At 39.3% G+C, this 22,348-nt stretch overlaps 1 protein-coding gene across 2 annotated transcripts in view; it reads right to left on the bottom strand.

Annotated features, from left to right (window-relative positions):
- ERBB4 (erb-b2 receptor tyrosine kinase 4) overlaps nucleotides 1-22,348 on the bottom strand; it is a 1,141,529-nt gene that overhangs the window by 723,356 nt on the left and 395,825 nt on the right. For both annotated transcript variants that reach the window (XM_007524518.3, XM_007524517.3), the window contains exon 2: nucleotides 11,799-11,950. In XM_007524518.3, coding sequence (XP_007524580.2) covers nucleotides 11,799-11,950 — 152 coding nt within the window. The remainder of the gene's footprint in view (nucleotides 1-11,798; nucleotides 11,951-22,348) is intronic.

Here is a 22,348-nt window from a genome sequence, read left to right as displayed (position 1 = left end):
CAAGTAACAAGAACCAGTGTGCAAAACTTTATCAGCTAAAAAAAAACATTTCTTGCCTCTGGGGGGCGTACTTTCTGGACGGACATTTGCATGGGGGCGGGGAACAGCCTAGAATCCCAAAGGCAGCTGGCTGCAATTTACTTACTATGAAACAAAACTTGTTATTAGCATATTTCTAATAGAGAAGGAATTTGAGACTTTTACATATCAACAATGTCTTTTAACCTTTTGTTACACCCATTCAAGATGGAGACACACCCTAGTTGTGGGCAGGAGAGGAAACCTCAGGCATGAGAATAATTAGCATAGCCATTGTGCGATCTACCATTTCTAATAGAGAAGGTAATGGAGAGTTTTACATATCAACAAGTCTATTTAACCTTTTGTTTAGACCAACTTAGTTAAAATATATTGCTTGTTAACTAATTTTTACCTCAGACTTTAAATGTAAGTTAATTTTATCTTTATGAGAATTACGTTGAAAACCTTTTTCATTTAACTTTGACTAGTAAGAATTTAGCCTTAAAGTTACTGTTTACCAAACTTTAAACATACACATAAACATGGTCATTAATACACAAGGAGAGAAACCTTTGTTACGAAGACATGTCTTTTTAAACACGAATTTAAATCTGTACTGTCTTAGTTGTTGGGGTGGGGGGTTTACCATCCGGAGGTGGCTTCCCGCACAGCTTCACTTCTAGGAATTGCAGGTTGCGATCTCTGCACAAATCTCTGCGTACTCCAGCTTGTCTGCCTTCAGACCGGACCGGCAGCTGGAGATCTCGTGTGCCCAGTTTCGGCAGGGAGTCTGGGGGTCCGGGAGGCCCGGGATCGTTCCAGAATTCATAGCAAGAGGGCAGGCAGGCCAGTTTTGTAGAAGGCGTTGGCCTAGGTGCCCAGGGGTGGCGGCCATGATAGGCCGCCGCGGCCCTGCCCCATGGCCCTGCCATGTCTGCTGCCCTGCTCGCAGTGGCCGAGCAGGGTGGAGGGATCACACGTCCAGTGCCCTGCGCCATGCAGTGGAGAGCCGGCTCCTGTGGGCTGGCCTGCGTGCTGGCATCGGGCTCTTGCGTGGTGGAATCGGGCTCCAGCGTGTTGGCATCGGGCTCTAGCGTGCTGGCGTCAGCCTCTTGCGTGCCGTCGGGCTCTTGGGGCTCTTGTGTGCTGGCGTCGGCCTCTTGTGGGCTGCGGGGCTGCGGGGCTGCGGGCGCGGTGTGCGGGGTTGTCTGGGCGCAGCCTGCTGGCTGGCTGTTTAACCAGGTGGAAACAGCAGCTCCGTGCCTTGCCTCCCGCCCGCTGGCTATTCCCGCTGGCTGTTCTGAGTTCGCCCAAGCGAGTGGGAACCACAGAGTGGTCCAGAGATAAATGTTCCAGAAACAGCAAAACAGTCTCATGAAGAAAGAGCAGAGGCCTTTGGAGATCTCTTCACAAGCAGAAGAGAAGGCCATCGTACATAGGTAGCCAAATTGTCTTTACTTATCTGAGAGATGCGCAGGTCAGGTCCACGTGGGCGCCATTTGTTGTTATAATTTGGAGGCTCTTGCCGGGCAGGATAGTTTCACGGGCGGGTAACAGAGACGACCAGACACACGGCTGGGCAGGGAAGCTGTATTTCTTTATTCAGGAACAACGATTCATAAACTAAGACAAACTAATCACCAAACAGAACTCTGCTGTCTCTTTGCCGCGGCACAAGCACTCTCTCTTACTCTGGAACTCAGGAACTCTCTCCAACTCTCGAACTCTGGCACTCTCTCCTACTCTGTAACTCTCCAACTCTTGAACTCAGGAACTCAGGAACTCTGTCACTCTGGAACTCTGGCGGGTTTCCTTGGGGCAGGGCCAAGTGGGCCGCGAAATTAACAGGACTGATCTAATTCTCTTGGCAGGGGAGAACTAGAACCCAATGTAAAGCATACAACAACTGAATATGTACTATGCTTACAGTCTTTAAACTGGTTTTTAGAACCCACCAAAACTATGAGAATTCCATTTAATCTAGTATGCCTGCTTTGGTCTAATACACACATTTAAGTATTCCTCTTTCTGCTTCGTTATTATTCTCAATTTCACCAAACTAAGATTTCATCATCCAAATACAGCAAATATGGTTCATTTTACCCACTAATGTAGTCTTAATAAAAATCTAGATGTCTTGAATAAAAAGCATGCACATCAGGAGTTGGGCAGTAGCATAGTGGGTTAAACACAGGTGGCGTAAAGCACAAGAACCAGCGTTAAGGATCCCGGTTCGATCCCCCAGCTCCCCACCTGCAGGGGAGTCACTTTACAAGCGGTGAAGCAGGTCCGTAGGTGTCTCTCTTTCTCTTCCCCTCTGTCTTCCCTCCTCTCTCCATTTCTCTCTGTCCTATCCAACAATGACATCAATAACAACAACACTAATAACTACAACAATAAAACAACAAGGGCAACAAAAGGAAATAAATAAATATTAAAAAAAATCATGCACATCTTATACTAATGCTTTGCTCACTTGACCAATGTTCTTTCATGCAAAGATATATGCTATTTAACATTATATTTATTTTAAAACTATTTATTTTTGTAATTTATAACAGGTTACAATGTAGGTTTACAGAGTATAACTGCACACTACATTTACCACCCAAATTCTGTGCCCTTACCCTCCATATGTAATCACCATTGTCTGGTTCTTTTTGCAGGGTCTGGTATTCCAGTTCTCTCGATTCTACATATTGTCTTTCACCACTTTACTTATTTAAATGATTAAGAAGGTGATGAGAGAGTAGACTCAGGGGTGAAAGTTTAGTATCTACATGTATAAGGCTCTGGACACTATTCCTGACAATGCATGTGCTAAAGTGGTGATCTAGCCTCAATAAACAAACAAATAAATGAAATATTTTCAGTAAATGCTTTATTTGATGTATTTATGACAAAGGGAGAGAGAACCAGAGTGTCACCCTGGCACATGTGTTGTCAGGATTCAAATTAGGACCTTGGGTTACAAATCCTGAGATCTTTCACTGTGCAATATCCCAGGCCTTTCATTGTATTTCTACAAGGTACATTTATTTATTTATTTATTTATTTATTTATTTTCCCAGTTGTTGGTTCATTCAAGGTACAACTTCTCTCAACCAAATACTAGTTCAAAGTATATAAGATGTCAAATGTTGTAGTCCTTTAGTTTCATCTGCCCTGATTAGTAACCCAGAAGAAAACACTTACGATCAATGAGTTAATAGGGAAAGAATACAAAGAGTTTATATAAACTGATGTAAGGTTGATCAGGTGGTGGTGCAGTAGGTAGAATACAGATGCCAGCATATGTGACCATCTAGATTCAAACCCCAAGTTACCATTTAAAGGGGGAAGCTTCACCAACAGTGAAGCAGTGCTGCAGATGTCTGCCTTCTCTATCACTTCTATTTTAAAAAAGGAAGAATAAGGAAAACAACATGACTGCCAGAAGCTGTGGAGTTGAGGGGCACAGGCCTCCGATGATAAACCTGGTGGCAAAAAATAAATAAAATTTGATTTAGAAAGCTATTTACTGTCCATATTTCTCCATTTTTCTTCTTCTCCTCCTTCTCCTTCTTCTTCTTCTCCTCCTCTTCTTCTTCTTCTTCTTTTTCTTCTTTCTCTTCCTCCTCCTCCTCCCCTTCTCCTTCCCCTTCCCCTTCCCCCCTTTTTTTTTGCCTCCAGGTAAGTTATTGCTGGCGCTCAGTGCTTGCACTATGAATCACTGCTCCTGAAGGCCATCTTTTTTTCCCATTACTGTTGTTGCTGTTATTTTTTCTTGGACAGGACAGAGAGAAATTGAGAGAGGAGGGGAAGGCAGAGAGGAGGAGAGAAAGATAAATACCTGCAGACCTGCTTCACTGCTTGTGAGTGACACCCTGCAGGTAGAGAGCTGGGGTCTCAAACCGGGATCCTTGCTACTGTCTATATAGTTCCATGTGTGCCACTTGTTTAACTTACTAAGTTCTTCATGAATGTGAACTCAGGCTTGCTCTCTCTTACTATATGTCCCAACTAGAATGTGTATACACTTAATCTTTTAAGTCAATTTTAGAATATGTGGATTCTACTAATTATACAACAAAAATTTCACTGAAGTATTATTTATGTCTTTAATTTTAATGATACTAAAACATGACTACTCTTTTCATTCTGATTTTAATCAATCTCCAAAACAGTCATTCTCACAGAGGTCACTCTCTGGTACTTACTAAGTTATAATAAAGGCAAATAAGTAGAGGCAGTTAGTATTTAGACAAAATGGTTAATGAATCATTTTCTAGTGGCAAGGAATGAAGTATTGTGCATGTTTAAACAGAAGTTGTTCAAGGTAGGGATTTACTAAATCATACCATGAAGACACTTCTCCAAGGCACAAAATTCAATGTAAGTGGGGGGGGGGGGAGAAGGGGAGAAAAATCACAAACATAAAACCATCCACTGGGGTAGGGGTAGATAGCATAATGGTTATACAAACAGACTGTCATGCCTGAGGCTTCGAAGTCCCAGGTTCAATCCCCTGCACCATGGTAAACCAGAGCTGATCAGTGCTCTGGTAAAAAAAAAAAAAAAAAAAAAATCCACTGGACTGTTGCATTAAATTGAGTCATCTACTTTGAACAGAATACAACACAAAAAAATAAGTGGACTGAAATGTTCATATGTCATATGCCTATATTGCATCTGACCATTTTGAAACCGTTTTTAGAAGCTACCAAAGTTTGATGTTACTTAAAACAGTTAAAGAACAGGCAAAAGGAGGGTTATTTGTTGGATCTTGTGTTATTACTGAGCATCCTTTCTGATTTTATGAAAACAAAACTATGCTAAAGATGAATCTGGCTATCTCTAAATTACAACTTTATTTACCTTCCTGCAAACAAATGTCTTTAACAGAGAGGAACTATATGTATGTGAGAAAATGAAACTGTAAAGCCATCATCAATGTAGGAAAGCAAATGCAAGGTAGAAGAGGGAGAGAGCTCACTGGTAGGGCCCCAAGCCTGCAGCCATGCCACCAGGCTTAAGCCCGTAGCACACTACACAGAAATACAACTGTGCCACAGGACCTTCAATGCTGTGGTGACTATCTGCCTTTGAAAAAGTTGACCCAGAACTGTGAAATCACTTATGTGCAATGTCTCTGCAATAAAAAAAAAAGAACACATAAAAAATAAAAGAAAAACAATGCAAATGTAATATCCTTCAGGGAGTGTTTGAAAGCCAACATCCTCATGCATAAAAAATTCTATATACATCCTAATAAAAGACAATAATACCTCCACTGCATTCTAAAATAGTGATTACTAACTAAAGGCAGAGATGATCTTTGAATTTAAGAGCAGACAATTTTCTTTGGTGCAGCAGAAAGAAACTATTTTATAAGATTTCCGTAAGGAAAGAATACTAAGCTATTGTTTTAAACTAGTTTTAAAAGGTAACATTTCTTCTATTTTCAATTCTTGCTGCAGCCTAGCTAAATATACAGTAAAAGTAGCTGCTTTTATTTTCAGAATTTGTGACTTTTTTTTTCTCATAGAACACATTTGTTTTTAAATTGATTGTGGGAAATGATATTTTATAAAACAATTTGGGGCATGCAATAGCTTATGAAAATTAAAAAAGAATATTAATTTGCTGCAGAGAGTTACACCCCCCCCCGCCCCCCGCAACACTTCATCTGCACTATTCCAGCCTTTAGGTCCATGATTGCTCAACAGTTTGTTTGGCTTTGTATGTTAACTCTCTTTTCAGCCACCAGGTTCCAGATGCCAGCATGATGCTGACCAGACTCCCTGGACTGAGGACCCCACCAATGTGTCCTGGAGCTCCCCTTCCCCAAAGCCCCACCCTACTAGGGAAAGAGAGAGGCAGACTGGGAGTATGGATCAACCAGTCAACGCCCATGTTCAGCGGGGAAGCAATTACAGAAGCCAGACCTTCCACCTTCTGCAACCCACAATGACCCTGGGTCCATACTCCCAGAGAGATAGAGAATGGGAAAGCTATCAGGGGAGGGGTGGGATATGGAGAATGGGTGGTGGGAACTGTGTGGAGTTGTACCCCTCCTATTCTATGGTTTTGTTAATGTCTCCTTTCTTAAATAAATAAATTCATTAATTAATTAAGAGAAAAAATGGTCTGGATATTAAAATACAAAAAATATTAATTTGCAAACACATTTTAATTTATTAATACAGTTCATTTCTCAGTAACAAATAGATGTGTGTGACTACTACAATCTAAGGCCAGAGAATAAAGCATGCAGATTCCTGATATTACTAATACTCCAGGCCAATATAATTATGTATCATCATAATCCTATATACTTTTATTTCCAAAACAACTTGTATATAACTAAGTATGAAATACAGGTTAAAATCGTAATTTTTATTGTAATAGTTTTAAAAGGCATTAACATTCCTTATATATACTCTGCATTACATATCACATATTTTAAATGTAGATGACTCTTAATACTTGCTTGGAATGAATGTATAAAGCAGACAATAAATTGAAGGTATACAAAGTGTTAAGTCAGACACCCTTTGGAAGTGTTGAATTACTGAATGCTAGCAGAAGCAAAGAGAATAATAAAATTTTAAGAGTTCTAATGAAGGCTCATCCCATTACTTGCTCTATTTCACCTTGTTTGGAAGTTCACAAAATGGAAGAGAGTAGTCCAACATCATAGATGTTTTTGCCTCTCTGTTTTTTATATCTTTTAATCTTTGTGATGGTGATATAAAGTACATGGAAAATAAGTTTTAAGGCCCATTTTGTAGCCAACTATGTGATGTTTCAGAGGTCTAATGCTAAATATTGTCAACTGTATATATATATATTTTTTTTAATAAAAAAATTGAAGATTACAACAAAGCTAGGTTAAAGGTGTTTACAGAGATAAGCAGTGAGGGTGAAATAATAATAAAAAAATTTTTGAAAAGAAAAAGTGTATCTCCCAAAGATTAAGGAAGTATCTCTAAAACATAATAGCTTTTAAAAATTATACACACACACACACACACACACACACACACACACACACACATATTTGGTTTGCTTTTGAACTCTTGGGAGATACACAAAATGGACTATTTTAGTAATAGTGAAAGAAAACAACATGATTTAGTCTAAGGGACAGGAAATCACTTCAAAGACACTATCAAGATTCATGATACTCTATCTTCCCAATGGTTGGAAGGAAAGCTGTTCTCAGAACCAGTAATTTGGGATCAACGATCTCTTTCTCTGTTTCTTATGTGTGTCTCAGTGAGTTGACTCCATTCTGTTGTTTACAGATTTCTCTTTGACATTACAATCGTAAGGAAAAAAGGCCATGTTCTGATACCCAAATAGTCAAGAAACTAGCTGATACAGAAACTGCAGGCTGTCAGTTACAATTCCAAGTCCTCATGGGAACAGATTCTGTTTGACCCAGCCCGTGTCTGCCTTTTATTCATGCCAGGAAGCATTACGCTGAAAAGAGCACATACATGTTCTTTGGAGAATATATAATAATGTGAAGTAGTGATTATAATAACTATTATGAGTACAGATTCACTTGCTATATGTTAGGCACCTTTCTAGAACATATTTAGATAATAAATGAGGGAAACAGCCTACCAGAGTAACCTGTTCCCATGAAGAGTAGAAATTGGAACAATTTCCAAACAAAACAGTAGTAATCTCCTAGTTTGATATGAGCATAAAACTGGATTTTTTTTTTTTTTTTTTGCCTCCAGGGTTATCACTGCAGCTCGGTGCCTGCACTACAAATACACTGTTCCTGAAAGCTATTTTTTTCCCCTTTTGTTGCCCTTGTTGTTTATCATTGTTGTTGTCATTATTGTTATTGTTGTTATTGATGTCATTGTTGGATAGGACAGAGAGAAATCCAGACAGGAGAGGAAAACAGAGAGGGGGAGAGAAAGACAGATACCTGGAGACCTGCTTCACTGCCTGTGAAGTGACTCCCTTGCAGGTGGGGACCCAGGGGCTTGAACCGGGATCCTTGTGATGGTCCTTGTGCTTTGCCCATTTTTTTCCCCTATGGTTCTTTCTCTGCCTTATCTCTCTCCCTTCCTCCCTCCCTTCCTCCTTCCCTTTCCTTCCTTCCTTCCTTCCTTCCTTCCTTCCTTCCTTCCTTCCTTCCTTCTTTCCTTCCTTCCTCCCTCCCTCCCTCCCTCCCTCCCTTCCTTCCTTCCTTCCTTCCTTCCTTCCTTCCTTCCTTCCTTCTTTCCTTCCTTCCTTCTTTCCTTCCTTCTTTCCTTCCTTCCTCCCTCCCTTCCTTCCTTCCTTCCTTCCTTCCTTCCCCTCTCCCTCCTCCCACACTCTCTCCTTCCTTCTTTCCTTTTTGCCTCAAGGGTTACCACTGGGGCTTGGTGCTGACACTATGAATCCAATGGCCTTTTTTCTTTTTCTCTCTCTGGGTCATCCTTCCCTATCATTTCTCCTCCTCTGGGTATATAGACCAGAATTCTTTATGGGGTACAAAAAGTGGGAGTTCTGGCTTCTGTAATTGCTTCTCTGCTGGATATAGGCATTGGCAGGTTGATATCCATAACCCTGCTAGAGAGGTGAGGTTCTGGGACACATTGGTGAAGTCACCTCTTGGCCATTTTTCAATCTCCCTTAGCTATTTTATTTTATACAATTTCCAGGTTTTTTTAATTGTTTTTTTTTATTACCACAGCACTATTCAGTTCTGACTTAAGATGGTATATGATTCCTATCCCAGATGCTGATTTCTCATAAATACTGATCTATGGGTTAAGACTTTCTACCTATCCTACTTAGTATTTTATTTACACTAAAGTATAGATTTCTTTCTTTCTTTTTTTAATTTAATTTAATTTTGCCTTCAGAGTTATCATTGGGACTGGGTGTCTGCACTATGAATCCATTGCTCCTGACAGCATTTTTCTTTTTTTTTTTTTTTTTGTGGGTAGGATAGGACGGAGAGAAATTGAGAAGGGGAGGGGAAGATAGACAAGAGGAGAGAAAGATGGACACCTGAAGACCTGCTTCACCACTTGAGAAACGACCCCTCGCCCCCACAGATGGGGAACCAGGGACTTGAACCGGGATCTTTGCATAGATCCTTTCAATTAGTATTATATGCACTTAACCACATACTACTGCCTGGCCCCAAGTATACATTTCTTGTGAGCAAGAATCCCATGTGATTTATCTGCAGGAAGATGCTATGCATCTAAAGTAGTACACTGAGTATAATTTATTAACTCTCGCTTAGGACCTATTCTCCCAGTCTTAAATTATTCCCAGTGGGAGGAAGTCCTTCTCTTCCACTCTTGCATCTTATGAATCTTACTTATTCTCACTATTCAATCAAAATACCTCTTTGATAATATATTTGCTGAATTTTTCATAATTATAATTTTTTTTTGTCCATAACTCAAACATACTATTAACAAAATGTAACTCTCTTGGAGCCAGGTAGTGGAGTACCTGGGTAAGTTCACACACTACACTGCACAGGCACCCAGGTTCAAGTTCCTGGTCCCCATCTGCAGGAGGAAAGCTTCATGAGTGGTGAAGTAGAGTTGCAGGTATCTTTCTGTGTCTTTCCCTTTCTATTTCCTTACCTCTCAATTTCTCTGTCTCTATCCAATAATAAATAAGTAAATAACATAAAATATGTAATATTTTTATTCAGATACTGGCTTACTTATTAGTATCTATACATTGGATTGTCAGAAAAGTCATGAATGCATCTTCTGCGTAAAAATACATAAAAATATAATGAAAAATGTCAGGAAAAACATGACTTTTCTGACAACTCAATAATTAGTAACATATATGGAAATCTATGTATACACATAAATAGTGTATGTATGTACTATGTACATGTGTATACAAAAAGAGTACTTAAGAATTATACACTTAAAAGAACATTAAGACAGTTGAAGGAAGAACAATATAGATCACTTGTTACTGTATTCTTGGATAAAACTACTTGAGTAAATAAATCTAAGTCACCATTAAACAAAGTCAAAGGAACAAAAGGCAAGTGAAATAAAAAGAAGTACAAAACCATTAGGATAAGAAGATATTAAGCTATGACTATTCATAGATAACATAAAATAAATAGAAAAATAAAAATGTCATTAAAATTGTTAGCTACTAGATAACTAATAATAAATTTAGTACAGTGACAGGATACAAAATAAGTAAATCTGTGGTATTTCTATACACAAGTCAGAAAAAAGGGGAAAACCAAGCAATAGCAATACAATTTACAACTGAACTGAAAATAATGTGGAGCAACACTGGATATGGGCCCTGGGTGAGGTTAATGGAGTAAACAGTTTATGTTTATTTGTAGATTTTCTTCAAGTTTAGGAGTTACACTCTGCCCTGATCCAACTTTCTAGCACTATTCTCAACTATGACACCATGTTTTGTCCAACTCCATGTTAGCTATCAAACTCAAGTAAAAAGTACAAAAGTGATGGGCCCCTAGGAACATACCTAAAATAGACTTCCTCACTTCTTTGCACACTAAGATCCCTATTCTCATCTGCTCTATTCCTACTTTTTGGTTCCTGTTCATTAATCATTTTGTTCTGCTTTATGTCTTACTGTCTTTCAGCCACCAAGTTAGAGATGTGATAATGATTCCATCCTGACTTCCCTGGGCAGACAACCTCACCAGTATGTCCTGGAGCCTCACCTCTTGAGAGCCCTAGCGAAAGACAGAAATAGGCTTGGGGTATGACTGACCTGCCAATGCCCATGACCAGCAGAGAAGCAGTTACAGAAGCCAGAATTCCCACCTTCTGCACCCCTTAGAGAATTTTGGTCCATATTTCCAGAGGGGGAGAAATGATAGGGGAAGATGACCAGAGGACTCTGAACTTGAATTCCATCCGGACCCAGAGAGAGAAGAGGTAAAGAGCAAGGACACTTAGAAGTAGTAATAGGTGTAGGTGTGACTTGGGAGGGAAGAGAGTGCAAGGCCATAGGGGAAAAAATGAACAAATACATAAAACTATAGACAGATAGTTACAGAAATAATAGTCGACCCATATCTGCAACCTTGGGGGAACTACTGTAGTTTTCCATGAAGGGAATGGGGATACAGAAGTCTGGTGGTAGGAATGGTGCAGAATTATTCCCCAATTATAATTTTGTAAATAAATATTAAATCACTAATAAAATTAAAACAATAAATTGAAGGCATTGCAGACTAATTGTGTGTTTAGCAAAATTAGGATAAATGATGGCCCAAAATGTTTGTCAAAGAACCTGTTATTTCTGGGTAGCACATAGCAACCTCTAGGAGCACTTATAATTTCCTGTGAGTCTACTTTAGTTTGTAAGTTTTCAAAAACAGAGGCCATTTTTCTTCTAAAATAACAGTACTGTATCATTAGGATAATATAGAATGATTTAAATTTTCTAAAGGGACAGAGAGAATAGAATAAGATTATCTGAAGTTATCAATTCTTATCTGGTGGTCCTGAGACTCTCCTAGACTCGGCCTGCTTTCCTCTTGCCTTTAATTCAGAAGTAGACAGACTTGTCATGCCAGATGTCTGGCAGAATTTTTTCTCAATCTTAGGGTAACAGTTACAACTCTCAAGTCAGGGTGTCAGTCACGGTAACATTGCTACTCTTGCTCTTTTGATGGGTATTTTTCTGGTGCTCTTACTTACAGTCATGGCCCCTGCCAAGCAGAACACACAGCCATCAAGTACAAGCAACCTAGATTATCTATTTGCACTGTGACACACTCATAAGAGAAGAAAAAGAAATAGCTTTACCCTCAGAAAAGAGAGATCCCGGTTGTGCTCAATGCTGGTTATCTCCAAGTTGCCCATGACTACCTCACAGTTTTCATAGTATTTGCGCAAGGCTCGATACTGTTGTTCCAGGTCTGAGAGAGAACTCAGCTTGTTCTCTGTTCCTGCGCACACTGCCAAGACAAGAATACACAGGAAGTTAAATGACATTTCTATGACAAGTCCAATGACAACATCTCCTTTAACATTCAATTCCATATTAATCTAATGCTTTGAATAAAATATTTTGAGTAACATTAAGAATCACAAGTCCCCCATGCCCCATAAAAGAATCACAAGCCCATATACTAATAAATATTTCTCTTTTTCCCCCAAATTTATTGAGCTATATAAAATGACTATCATGCTAATATTAAATAACATACCCAGTAAGTCACATAATTGTGGTTTCTCTTCTGTGATGAGTCACTGAGGTTTATTCTTTGAGCAATTTTCAAATATATAACATAATACAGATGCCTATAAAGTTCTAAATTACATTCTTAGAACTTATTGACCTTATGCTGTAAGTTTATACTCTATCACCATTTTTTGTCAACTTTTTCCCACCACTCAGTCTGGTTAATCACTATTCAATTCTACATGTCTTTTCTTTTTAAAATTACTTTACTGGGGGGTTAATGGTTTACAGTATGACACATGGGTGTAATCTCTCATTTCCCTGTGATGGGTGTCTGCAAAATACTCTCACCTCCAACTTAACTTCTTTGAGTCAGTTACTTAATTTGTAATAAATTTATGTAAAGTAAGCTCCAGATAGAAAATAAATATGGCTACCAGAGTAGAAATATCAAATACTTAGAGGAAAACATTGGCATGTCTCTTTCCAATATAAACTTTGAAAAAGACCTACTTTTTGGCTCCTGTTCATTAATCATTTGTCTTGCTTTGTTCTCACCGCCTTTCAGCCACCATGTCACAGGTGATTCCATCCTGACTCCCCTGGTCAGACAACCTTACCAATGTGTCCCAGAGTCTCACTTCTTGAGAGCCCTACCCCACTAAGGAAAGATAGAAACAGGCTGGGGTTATGGATTGAACTGCCAACACCCATGCCCAGCTGAGAATTAATAAAGCCATAATTCCCACCTTCAGCACCCCATAAAGAATTCTGGCCCACACTCACAGAGCGGGAGAAATTATAGTGGAAGATGACCAGAAGGCTCTGAACTCTCACTTAGTGGTCATAGCTAGGAAGTTTCTAGGTTGCACCCATTGCCAGATCCATCTTCCTCAAGTAGTAGAGGATCGTGCTCAGGCAAAAATTTGTAAAGTCACAGACCCCTTGGAATACACCTAAAATAGACTTACTAATTTTTTCCGAAACGGAGACCTCAAATCTCACCTGATGTATTTGTGCTTTTAGGTTCCTTCCTGATTATTAAATAATTTGCTCTTCTTTATATCTTATATGCTTTTTCAGACACCAACTTAGAGATGGTACCATAACACCAACCTGACTTCCCCGGTCAGATGACCTTACCAATATACCCTGGAACCTCATCTCTCCTGAGCCCTGCCCCACTAGGGAAAGAGAGGGACAGGCTGGAAGTATGGATTGATTTTGCCAACGTCCATGTTCACCGGGGAAGCAATTATAGAAGCCAGACCTCCCACCTTCAGCACCCTATAGTGATTTTAGGTCCATACTCCCAGAAAGATAAAGAATAGGAAAGCTTCCAGTGGAGGGGATGGGATATGGAACCCTGATGATGGAAAACGTGTGGAATTTTACCACTCTTATCCTATGGTTTTGTTGATATTTCCTATTTTATAAATAAATTAAAAAAAAGATATATAGAAGAAAATCATATAATCACATAGGCAAAGACTGCAGTAAGGAATGTTAAAGATTGATGGGCACCATTAAAAGTTAAAAAGAGGGCAGGGGGGACTCGGGGGGTAGCACAGTGGGTTAAGCACATGCGGTGCAAAGCGCAAGGACTGGTGTAAGGATCCCAGTTTGAGCCCCCCGGATCCCCACCTGCAGGGGAGTTGCTTCACAGGCGGTGAAACAGGTCTGCAGATGTCTCTTTCTCTCCCACTCTCTGTCTTCCCTTCCTCTCTCCATTTCTCTCTGTCCTATCCAACAACGACTACAACAATAAAAAGGGCAACAAAAGGGAATAAATAAATAAATAAATAAAAGAGGGCGGGGTAGATAGCATAATGTTTACGCAAAGAGACTCTCATGCCTGAGGCTCCAAAGTTCCAGGTTCAATCCCTGTGCCACCATAAGCCAGAGCTGAGCAGGGCTCTGGTGTTTCTCTCCGTGTCTTTCTTTCTGCATCTCTCTCAAAAATGAAATAAATAAATAAATAAAATACTTAAAAAAAAGAAGTTAGAAAGATTCTACTTTGGCTCTCAGAGAGAGAGCATAACCTTACAGACACTTTGGGCTTTTGGTCTCCAGAACTATAAAAAAATATATATATTAGGGGGCCGCACCATGAGCACAGCAGGTTAAGCACACATGGTGCATAGACCAAGGACAAGCACAAGGATCTTGATTTGAGTCCACCACTCCCCACCTGTAAGTTGTGGCTTCGCAAGTGGTAAAGCAGGTCTGCAGGTCTATCTTCCCCCCCTGTCTTCCCCTTCTTTCTCAATTTCTCTTTGCCCTATCAAATAACAATAATAGAAGCAACAACACCAAAAATAACAGCAACAGTGGAAAAAAAGAAATGGAAAAGAAGAAAAATTGATCATTTATTACAGCCGAATAATACACATATACTCACACAAACAAACACACACACACACACACACCACGACTTTTTCAGGTAAGTAAAGGACTTGGGTTGGTGGCAGGAGTTGTATAAAGACACCTGTCACAGGGAGATAAGAAACTGGACCCATGTGTTAACTATTCTTTAAATCATTATTCGCCAATGAAATTATTTGAAAAATAATTACTGATGTTTATATCATTTAGTTTATGGTGCATTTTTTAAAATATCAGAAACAACAGGTCAATCAATAGACTGTCTAATCAATATTAACTCTTCAGAGTTTTTGCCTAAAACCTCACATTTAAAATGTTAGGAAAAAAAAAATCCCATCTCTCCTAAGTTCTAGCAACTTCTTATCACTAAGGAGTTCTCTCCCTATTCCCATCACCAGGTTCTCATACACCATACAGGGATTCATTCCTTCCCACAGAAATGTAGTTTTTGTGTAGTTATGAGGGTAGATGTTTACGGGTTTATGAAATACAGATTACATATTTTAATTTAGGAAAACCTAGCAACCACTTCAGTTCTTTTCCTTTTTTGGTTCAGGGAGAGAGAGGAGGGAGGGAGAGAGAAAGGGAGAGACAGAGAGATAGATAGCTAGATAGACAGACAGACAGACAACCGCAGTCTTTTTTCTACCTCTCGTGAAGTTTTCCCCTTACAATTGTAGGCTGGAAGCTGGAACCCTGGTCCTCACACATGATAAATGCTCTACCTGGTAAATCTCCACCAGTCCCTTTGACTCTTTTAAATAACTTTCCCCACCCACCACATAGGAGCATAAGCACAAAAGAAGCTTTGCTAACAGTGAAGTAGTGTTGTGGTGTCTCTCCCCCTTCATGTCTCTCCTTTCTGCCTTCCCTCTCCCTCTATGTGTCTCTCAATCTGTCAAACAAAACAAAGTATTCCAGGAGCAGCAGAATCACGTAGGCATAAAGTTCAAGCCCAAACCCTAGCAGAAAAGAGAAAACTATTTTTATAGGACTATTGATAGCATGATTAAGCATTTAATAATATACTGCATCATTTCTAAAATACATACAGTGTCATGATGCAATTTTATATTTATTTTTTAATTATCTTAATTTATTATTGGATAGAGGCAGCCAGAAATCAAGAGGGTAGGGGAGATAGAGAGTGGAGAGACAGAGAGACCCTGCAGCCCTGCTTCACTACTCATGAAGTTTTCCCCCTACAGATGGGGACCAGGGGCTTGAACCTGGGTCCTTGTACACTGTAAGGTGAGCACTCAACCAGATGTGCCACCACCCACCCCAGGATGCAATTTTATATACAACTTAAGTTAACAAATTTCTTTCAGTAAGAACTAAAAATTCATACTTTAATATCAATATATGAAAGTCTGTATATCAACATCTAAATGAAAAGATTTCTACAATATTTACTGTTTTCTGACCCTTTTCATAGAAGCTTAAAATCTCTAAGGGAAAATACTTGTCATGTAACCTGTACACTTTTCGTGTTTCTCAATCTGTTTGCCTCTATGGAAATAGTCATAAAATTATTATAGTTAGTCATTAAATTTATTACAGCAGCTTATTTATTTTAAAAAGAAACCATAAAGACTGTAAACTTTTTTTTTAAATGGCCACGAGGAGTGGTGGATTTTTTTTTTTTTTAATCTTTATTTCTTGGATAGAGATAGTCAGAAATGGAGACGGGAAAGGGCAGATAGAGAGGGAGAGAGACACCTGCAGTCTTGCTTCACCACTCAGAAAGCTTTCCCCCTACAGGTGGGGACCAGGAGCTGGAACCCGGGTCCTTGTGCATTGTAACATGTGCGCTCAACCAGCTGTACCACCACTCAGCCTAAGGCTGTAAACTCTTCAATGTAGGCGCTGGTCCAGATAGAGAAGTCATCTGTAGAACACTTGCCTTGCTATGAACATGGTCCAGGTTCAAACCCTGTCATACTATAGGGCGTGACATAGTCCTTGGGGAGCTGGTGCTGTGGTGTCTCACTATGTCTTTTTCCAGCTCTCTCTTCCTCTCTCTCCTTCTAAAAAATGTCTGCCAGAGTGATAAAATTATGCATATATAAGGACCTAGCAATTCAAAACAAACAAAGGCCGTTGTTATATGTTATTCATTACTTTGCATCTTCTGAGCTATATAGCACATTGCTTTGCAAATGTTATCACAATATTCACTTAGTTACTATGAAAACAATCATAACTGATATTCAGAAAATTACTCTAGATTGACACAAGTTTGCATTTTTGCTGTATATTTGTATATATCATGTGAAATCAGGGGATAGAGTATAAATATTAGGGGTATTTCTCAAAAACAACAAAATCTTCCAGTTAAAGGTCAAATGTGATGACAGGAGACATGGTGCAGTGATAGAGCAATAATCCTGCATACATGACATTCTATGTCTGAGCTCTGATACAGTATGTGCCACAATGATTCACTCTTTTGCTCAATAAAATAAATTTACAAGCACCACATTTAATTACTCAGAATATTATCATTTTTAAATATTATCTCAAGATTTTATTATATACAATTTCATTAAGAAAATACTTTTTAATCTCAGTATTGTTTCCCCCCCTATTTATGTTGCATTCAACTATCTACAATCACTAATATATTCCTTATATGTTTTATTGAGAAAGACACACTTGATTTCAGAAGAATTAGTTTGGGTAGATAAATAAAAATCATTTGTATTTCTTTTCATGAAGACTTTACTGAATGCCTCACAACCTCCATTTGTCAATTGATTTTACCATCAGGCAATGTATACAAGACAATGCTTAACCCATCAAGTTTCATTGATTTCACAAAGCTATTTATCAAACAGAATTGAAAAATCTTCCATACAAGCCAAAACAAATTTAACAAAATTCAACCCCCCCCTTGACAACATTATTATGAAGCTCTTATATTCAATATTCAAGCCTCAAAAATCCTGAATTTACATGTGCTCCCTAGAGCCTGTATTTCAACTGTAACACCAGGAGTTAAACTACAGGTGAGATTTCAATAAATTCACCAATTATTCTATTTGGTAATGAATTCACTACAAATGTAGTAAGCGTGTACTTTTTCTTCTTGATTTAAAATTGATATCCAACAGTGAATAAACTACATAATCATTCATTAAAAAATAAATAAGTACATAATTAGCAGTTTGTGGCAAAGAAAAAGATTGGTTAACAAAATGATTCATTTAACTCATGGGGAAAATATTTTAGAAGCAAAATGAAAAAGCATTAACAATACTGATATTAATACTAAAAATCAATGAATGCCTCCAGGCTGGGTATAGTTATAGAAACCAAGATCCCATTTGCTTACACAAGAATGACAAGAAGGAGAGAAAAGGCACCGCAATTCTTTTTCATATGCCTATGTGAGATATAAATTTAGAAATGAAGAATAATTTATTCAGTATTCACTGTTGAAGCAGTAACATGGAGAAAATACTGATAAAAATTGCCCAAGGTCTTTTGCAAAGGCTTATAAAAGGCGCACAGGGTAGGAAAGTAGTAAGAAATATACTTATATATTATGTGTGTTTAAAAGTCAGGGACTGTCTATATAAAAATATTTGGCAATCAGATAAAATATTTGGCAATCAGATAAAATTCTCTAATTTTTCTATCTAATGCTAATAAACACTTTGGTTTCTCTAAAATTTTCACAAATAAATCTGTTTTAGTTAAATGTGCATTGTTGGGTTTTTAAAAATCTAAATCTGCTGTAAAATAATCCTTGTGACTTCTCAGCAGCAAGCTGCAATCTATAAAATCAGTAGAATTCCTATTGAATTCCTAATGACATAATTCGAGGAAATTGAACAGCTTATTCAAGAATTTATGCGGAACTTTAAAAAAAATCAAAAATAGCAAAAGCATTACTTAGGAAAAAGAGGAAAAATGACGGGGTACAGAGGGATGGTTTTAAATATAAACTAAAAGATATGCAAGAAGTAGCTAACATTTTCAGTGAGTCTTATTCAGTACTATTATAGTTACATAGAGACAGCAAGTTCTGGCAGCTCCATGTTCAGTCAAATTGGAGGCAAATAATCCACAACTACAGTCATTTCATCCAAGTCATTGTTGTGTCTCCCCTGGACTTTGACAGTAGCCTCGTAATTAATGTCTTGCATTCCCTTCTTGCTCCATGTTAAATGGTTCTCTGCACAGAAAGCAGAATGACTGTCTGCATAGAGAACAGAATGATTTTTCATAAACAAATTATTTATGTCACTCTTATGTTGAAAATATTCCTTGTCTTCTTCTGTATTTAATATAGGAGATGAAAATGGTTCAGCATAATCTGTATGAATTACTATCGCTCAATGTCATTCCTGGAGCCTTCTCTGCTCACCTTCTCTAAAATGGGTATCAAGTTCCATATATCATGCTCTTTTTTGCTTTCTTTACTCCTTCCTTCCTTCCTTCCTTCCTTCCTTGCTTCCTTCCTTCCTTCCTCTCTCTCTCTCTCTCTCTCTCTCTCTTTCTCTCTTTCTTTCTCTCTCTTTCTTAAGATATATATAGAGAGAGGCAGAGAGAGCATTGCACCAAAGTTTCCTTCAATGCAGTGGGGAAACCCAGGTCACACACATGGTGAAGCAGCAATTTTGACATCATTTCAAACTGAAATTGCATCAGGAATTTGTTTACTGTTTAATAAATGTCTCTACACTGGAGTGCAAGTGCCACCGGAACAAGCCCTTTCGGTACACGATACCTGCAAGAACAGACACATAGCATATTCTAGTCAATATCTGCTGAGTAACTCGACTTCGGTGTCATACTGAGAGTCACAGCCGAGTCAGGATCAACTTCTGGTCTCTCTACTTTTAAAAACTGAATGTACCTGAGAAAGGTACTTTCCCAGTCAGAGATTCAGTTTTCCACTATACAAATCTGTCCACGTATAAAATAAGTCCAGTTAGGACTTTAGGGAAAGACCTTTAAACAGATGTTTAGCATTAAATTCTAGTTCAGTCACTGTCCTGTGATGTACTCAACAATTTTCTTAGACTCTTTCTTCATTGATAAAAGAGATATAACAACCACTACAATCATCATTAAGTATATAAATATTTTTAAAAAAACAAGACCTGGGGGTCAGGCGGTAGCACAGAGGGTTAAGCACACATGGTGCAAAGCTCAGGGATTGGCCTAACAATCTGGGTTCGAGCCCCCAGCTCCCTACCTGCGGGGGTGGGGGGGCGCTTCACAGGCGGTGAAGTAGGTCTGCAGGTGCCTATTTTTCTCTTCCCCTCCCTGTTGCCCCTCCTCTCTCGATTTCTCTCTGTTCTATCCAACAACAACAACAGCAATGACAGCAATAATAACGACAACAACAAGGATAACAACAAGGGCAATAAAATGGGAAAAATGGCCTCCAGTAGCAGTGGATTTCTTGTGTAGGCACCAAGCCCCAGCAATAACCCTGGAAGCAAAAACAAACAAACAAAAAAGCAAACACCCAAATGTGAAATGTATTCTAAAATTTATAATACATATAATAGGAAATTAATATTTCTAATGGAAAAATCTGTATCATTTCAAAAATGTTAGTGAGCAGTATATTCTCAAAATCTTCTCCTTATACCATTATATTCTTTATTCCTAAAGTGACAAAAGTGGAAGACCTGTTGAAATGAGCTAAAATTCTTTCATTTTTACATTTTGTTTTATTTTATTGGGTAGAGATAGAGAGATATAAAGAGGAGCCAGAAACAGCAACACTTGCATCACTTCCGTTAGTGTCAGACATCCCTTTGTGTGTGGCAGCACAACTCTTTTACCATCATGCTCTGTGACAACCCTGCTGTGCTTCAATGCTGTGAAGTGGGGACTAGGGCCTTGAACCCAGGTCCTTGTGCATGGTAACATGAGCACTCAACCAGGAGTGCTACTGTATGACCCCTAAAATATTTTTCTCTCCCTTTCTTTCTTTTTTTCCTTCCTTCCTTCCTTCCTTCCTTCCTTCCTTCCTTCCTTCCTTCCCTCCTTTCTCCCTCCCTCCCCGTATGACCCCCTCCCTCCCTCTCTTCCTACCCTTCCCCTTTCTCTTTCTTTTTTTGCCTCCTGGCTTATAGCTGGGGCTTGGTGCTAGCACTGCAAATCCACTGCTCCTGGCAGCCATTTTTTCCCATTTTATTGTATAGGACAGAGAGAAACTGAGAGAGGAGGGAGAAAGAAAGATAGAAACCTGTAATCCTGCTTCACTGCTCTTAGAGCGGGCCCTTTTCAGGTGGGGAGCTGGGGCTCGGACCAGGATTCTTGCGTGGGTCCTTGTACTATATACACTTAACCGGATATACCACCTCTCAACCTCCTAAAAAACTTTCTAAATGATTCTTGATCCAAATGAAAAGGCATTTGACATTGAAACCCTTCAGTAATAGAGATGTATCTATAGAAGACACTGGCGTTCTGCACCACAGAATAATGAAAAGAAATGATGATTCTATAAAAACTAAGTGATCTGTATTCTGCATCTATATTTACTTTGCAATATACCCTCAAAAATACACAAAATGCCCAATAATACTGCAAAAGAAATAGCCTCATCACTATGTTACATCCAACAGGAGATATAAAAATACTATACTATACTATTGACTGTCATGAATGATATGCTTTGGATAATCTACATTAATCTAGTCTTCCCAACATAACAGTTAATCCTAGTGGTGTATCCAATATTGCAGCATGCTATATTAAACAGATTCACTTAGCAAAGTTAAAAAAATATACAATGGGGAGTCGGGCTGTAGCGCAGCGGGTTAAGCGCAGGTGGCGCAAAGCACAAGGACCGGCATAAGGATCCCGGTTCGAACCCCGGCTCCCCACCTGCAGGGGAGTCACTTCACAGGCGGTGAAGCAGGTCTGCAGGTGTCTATCTTTCTCTCCTCCTCTCTGTCTTCCCCTCCTCTATCCATTTCTCTCTTCTTCTTCTTCTTCTTCTAGCGTTTACCCTTCTTCCATAGCCAGTCAACAGTGTCAGGTTGAGCCTGATGTAAAGTTTCGAGACCTCCTTTGAATCTGGAGAGGTGGCAGTCATTGACTATGTGGGTCATAGTCTGTCTGGAGCCGCAGGGGCAGTTCGGGTCATCTCTGGCTCCCCAGCGATGGAACTGGCCATGGCCTGTTCAATAGCGATTGAGGAGAGCCCAGTCATAACGTGTTAGGTCAAAGCCGGGTTGACGCTTGCAGGGGTCTGTGATGAGGTGTTTGTTCTTTACCTCAGCTGACTGCCAGCTCTGTTTCCAAGAGACTGGAACAGAGAAGTTCAGTGTAGGCGTAGGGGACCAGATTGGGTGACGAGACGTCAAGCGTTGGACAGGGTGGGCGAAGATATCCGCGTATATTGGCAGGTCCAGTCGAGCTTAGACGTGGGAAATGAACTTAGATGATGCGGCATCCCGACGAATATCTGGCGGGGCGATGTTGCTAAGAACTGGCAGCCATGGAACCGGGGTGGAACGGATGGTTCCAGAAATTATCCTCATAATTAAGTGGCCAACACTATATCGTTTCTTCTCCAAAACAGAAGATTCCGGGTACATCTGGGTGACAAGTCTAGCAGATAGAGACTTGTCTCAAGTGGCCTCCCCCAGGGCTCTGTTCTGGCTCCTACGCTATTTAATATTTACATCAATGACCTCCCAGAAACTTCTTCAAGGAAGTTCATCTACGCCGATGACATCTGTTGTGCAACTCAGGCATCCAAGTTCGACATCCTCGAGGAAACACTCACGAAAGACATGTCTCTGATATC

Source organism: Erinaceus europaeus, chromosome 7 (genome assembly GCF_950295315.1).
Source record: "Erinaceus europaeus chromosome 7, mEriEur2.1, whole genome shotgun sequence".
Taxonomy (NCBI): domain Eukaryota; kingdom Metazoa; phylum Chordata; class Mammalia; order Eulipotyphla; family Erinaceidae; genus Erinaceus; species Erinaceus europaeus.
The sequence above is the reverse complement of the archived record's forward strand: the minus strand, read 5'-3'. Positions and strand labels throughout refer to the sequence as shown.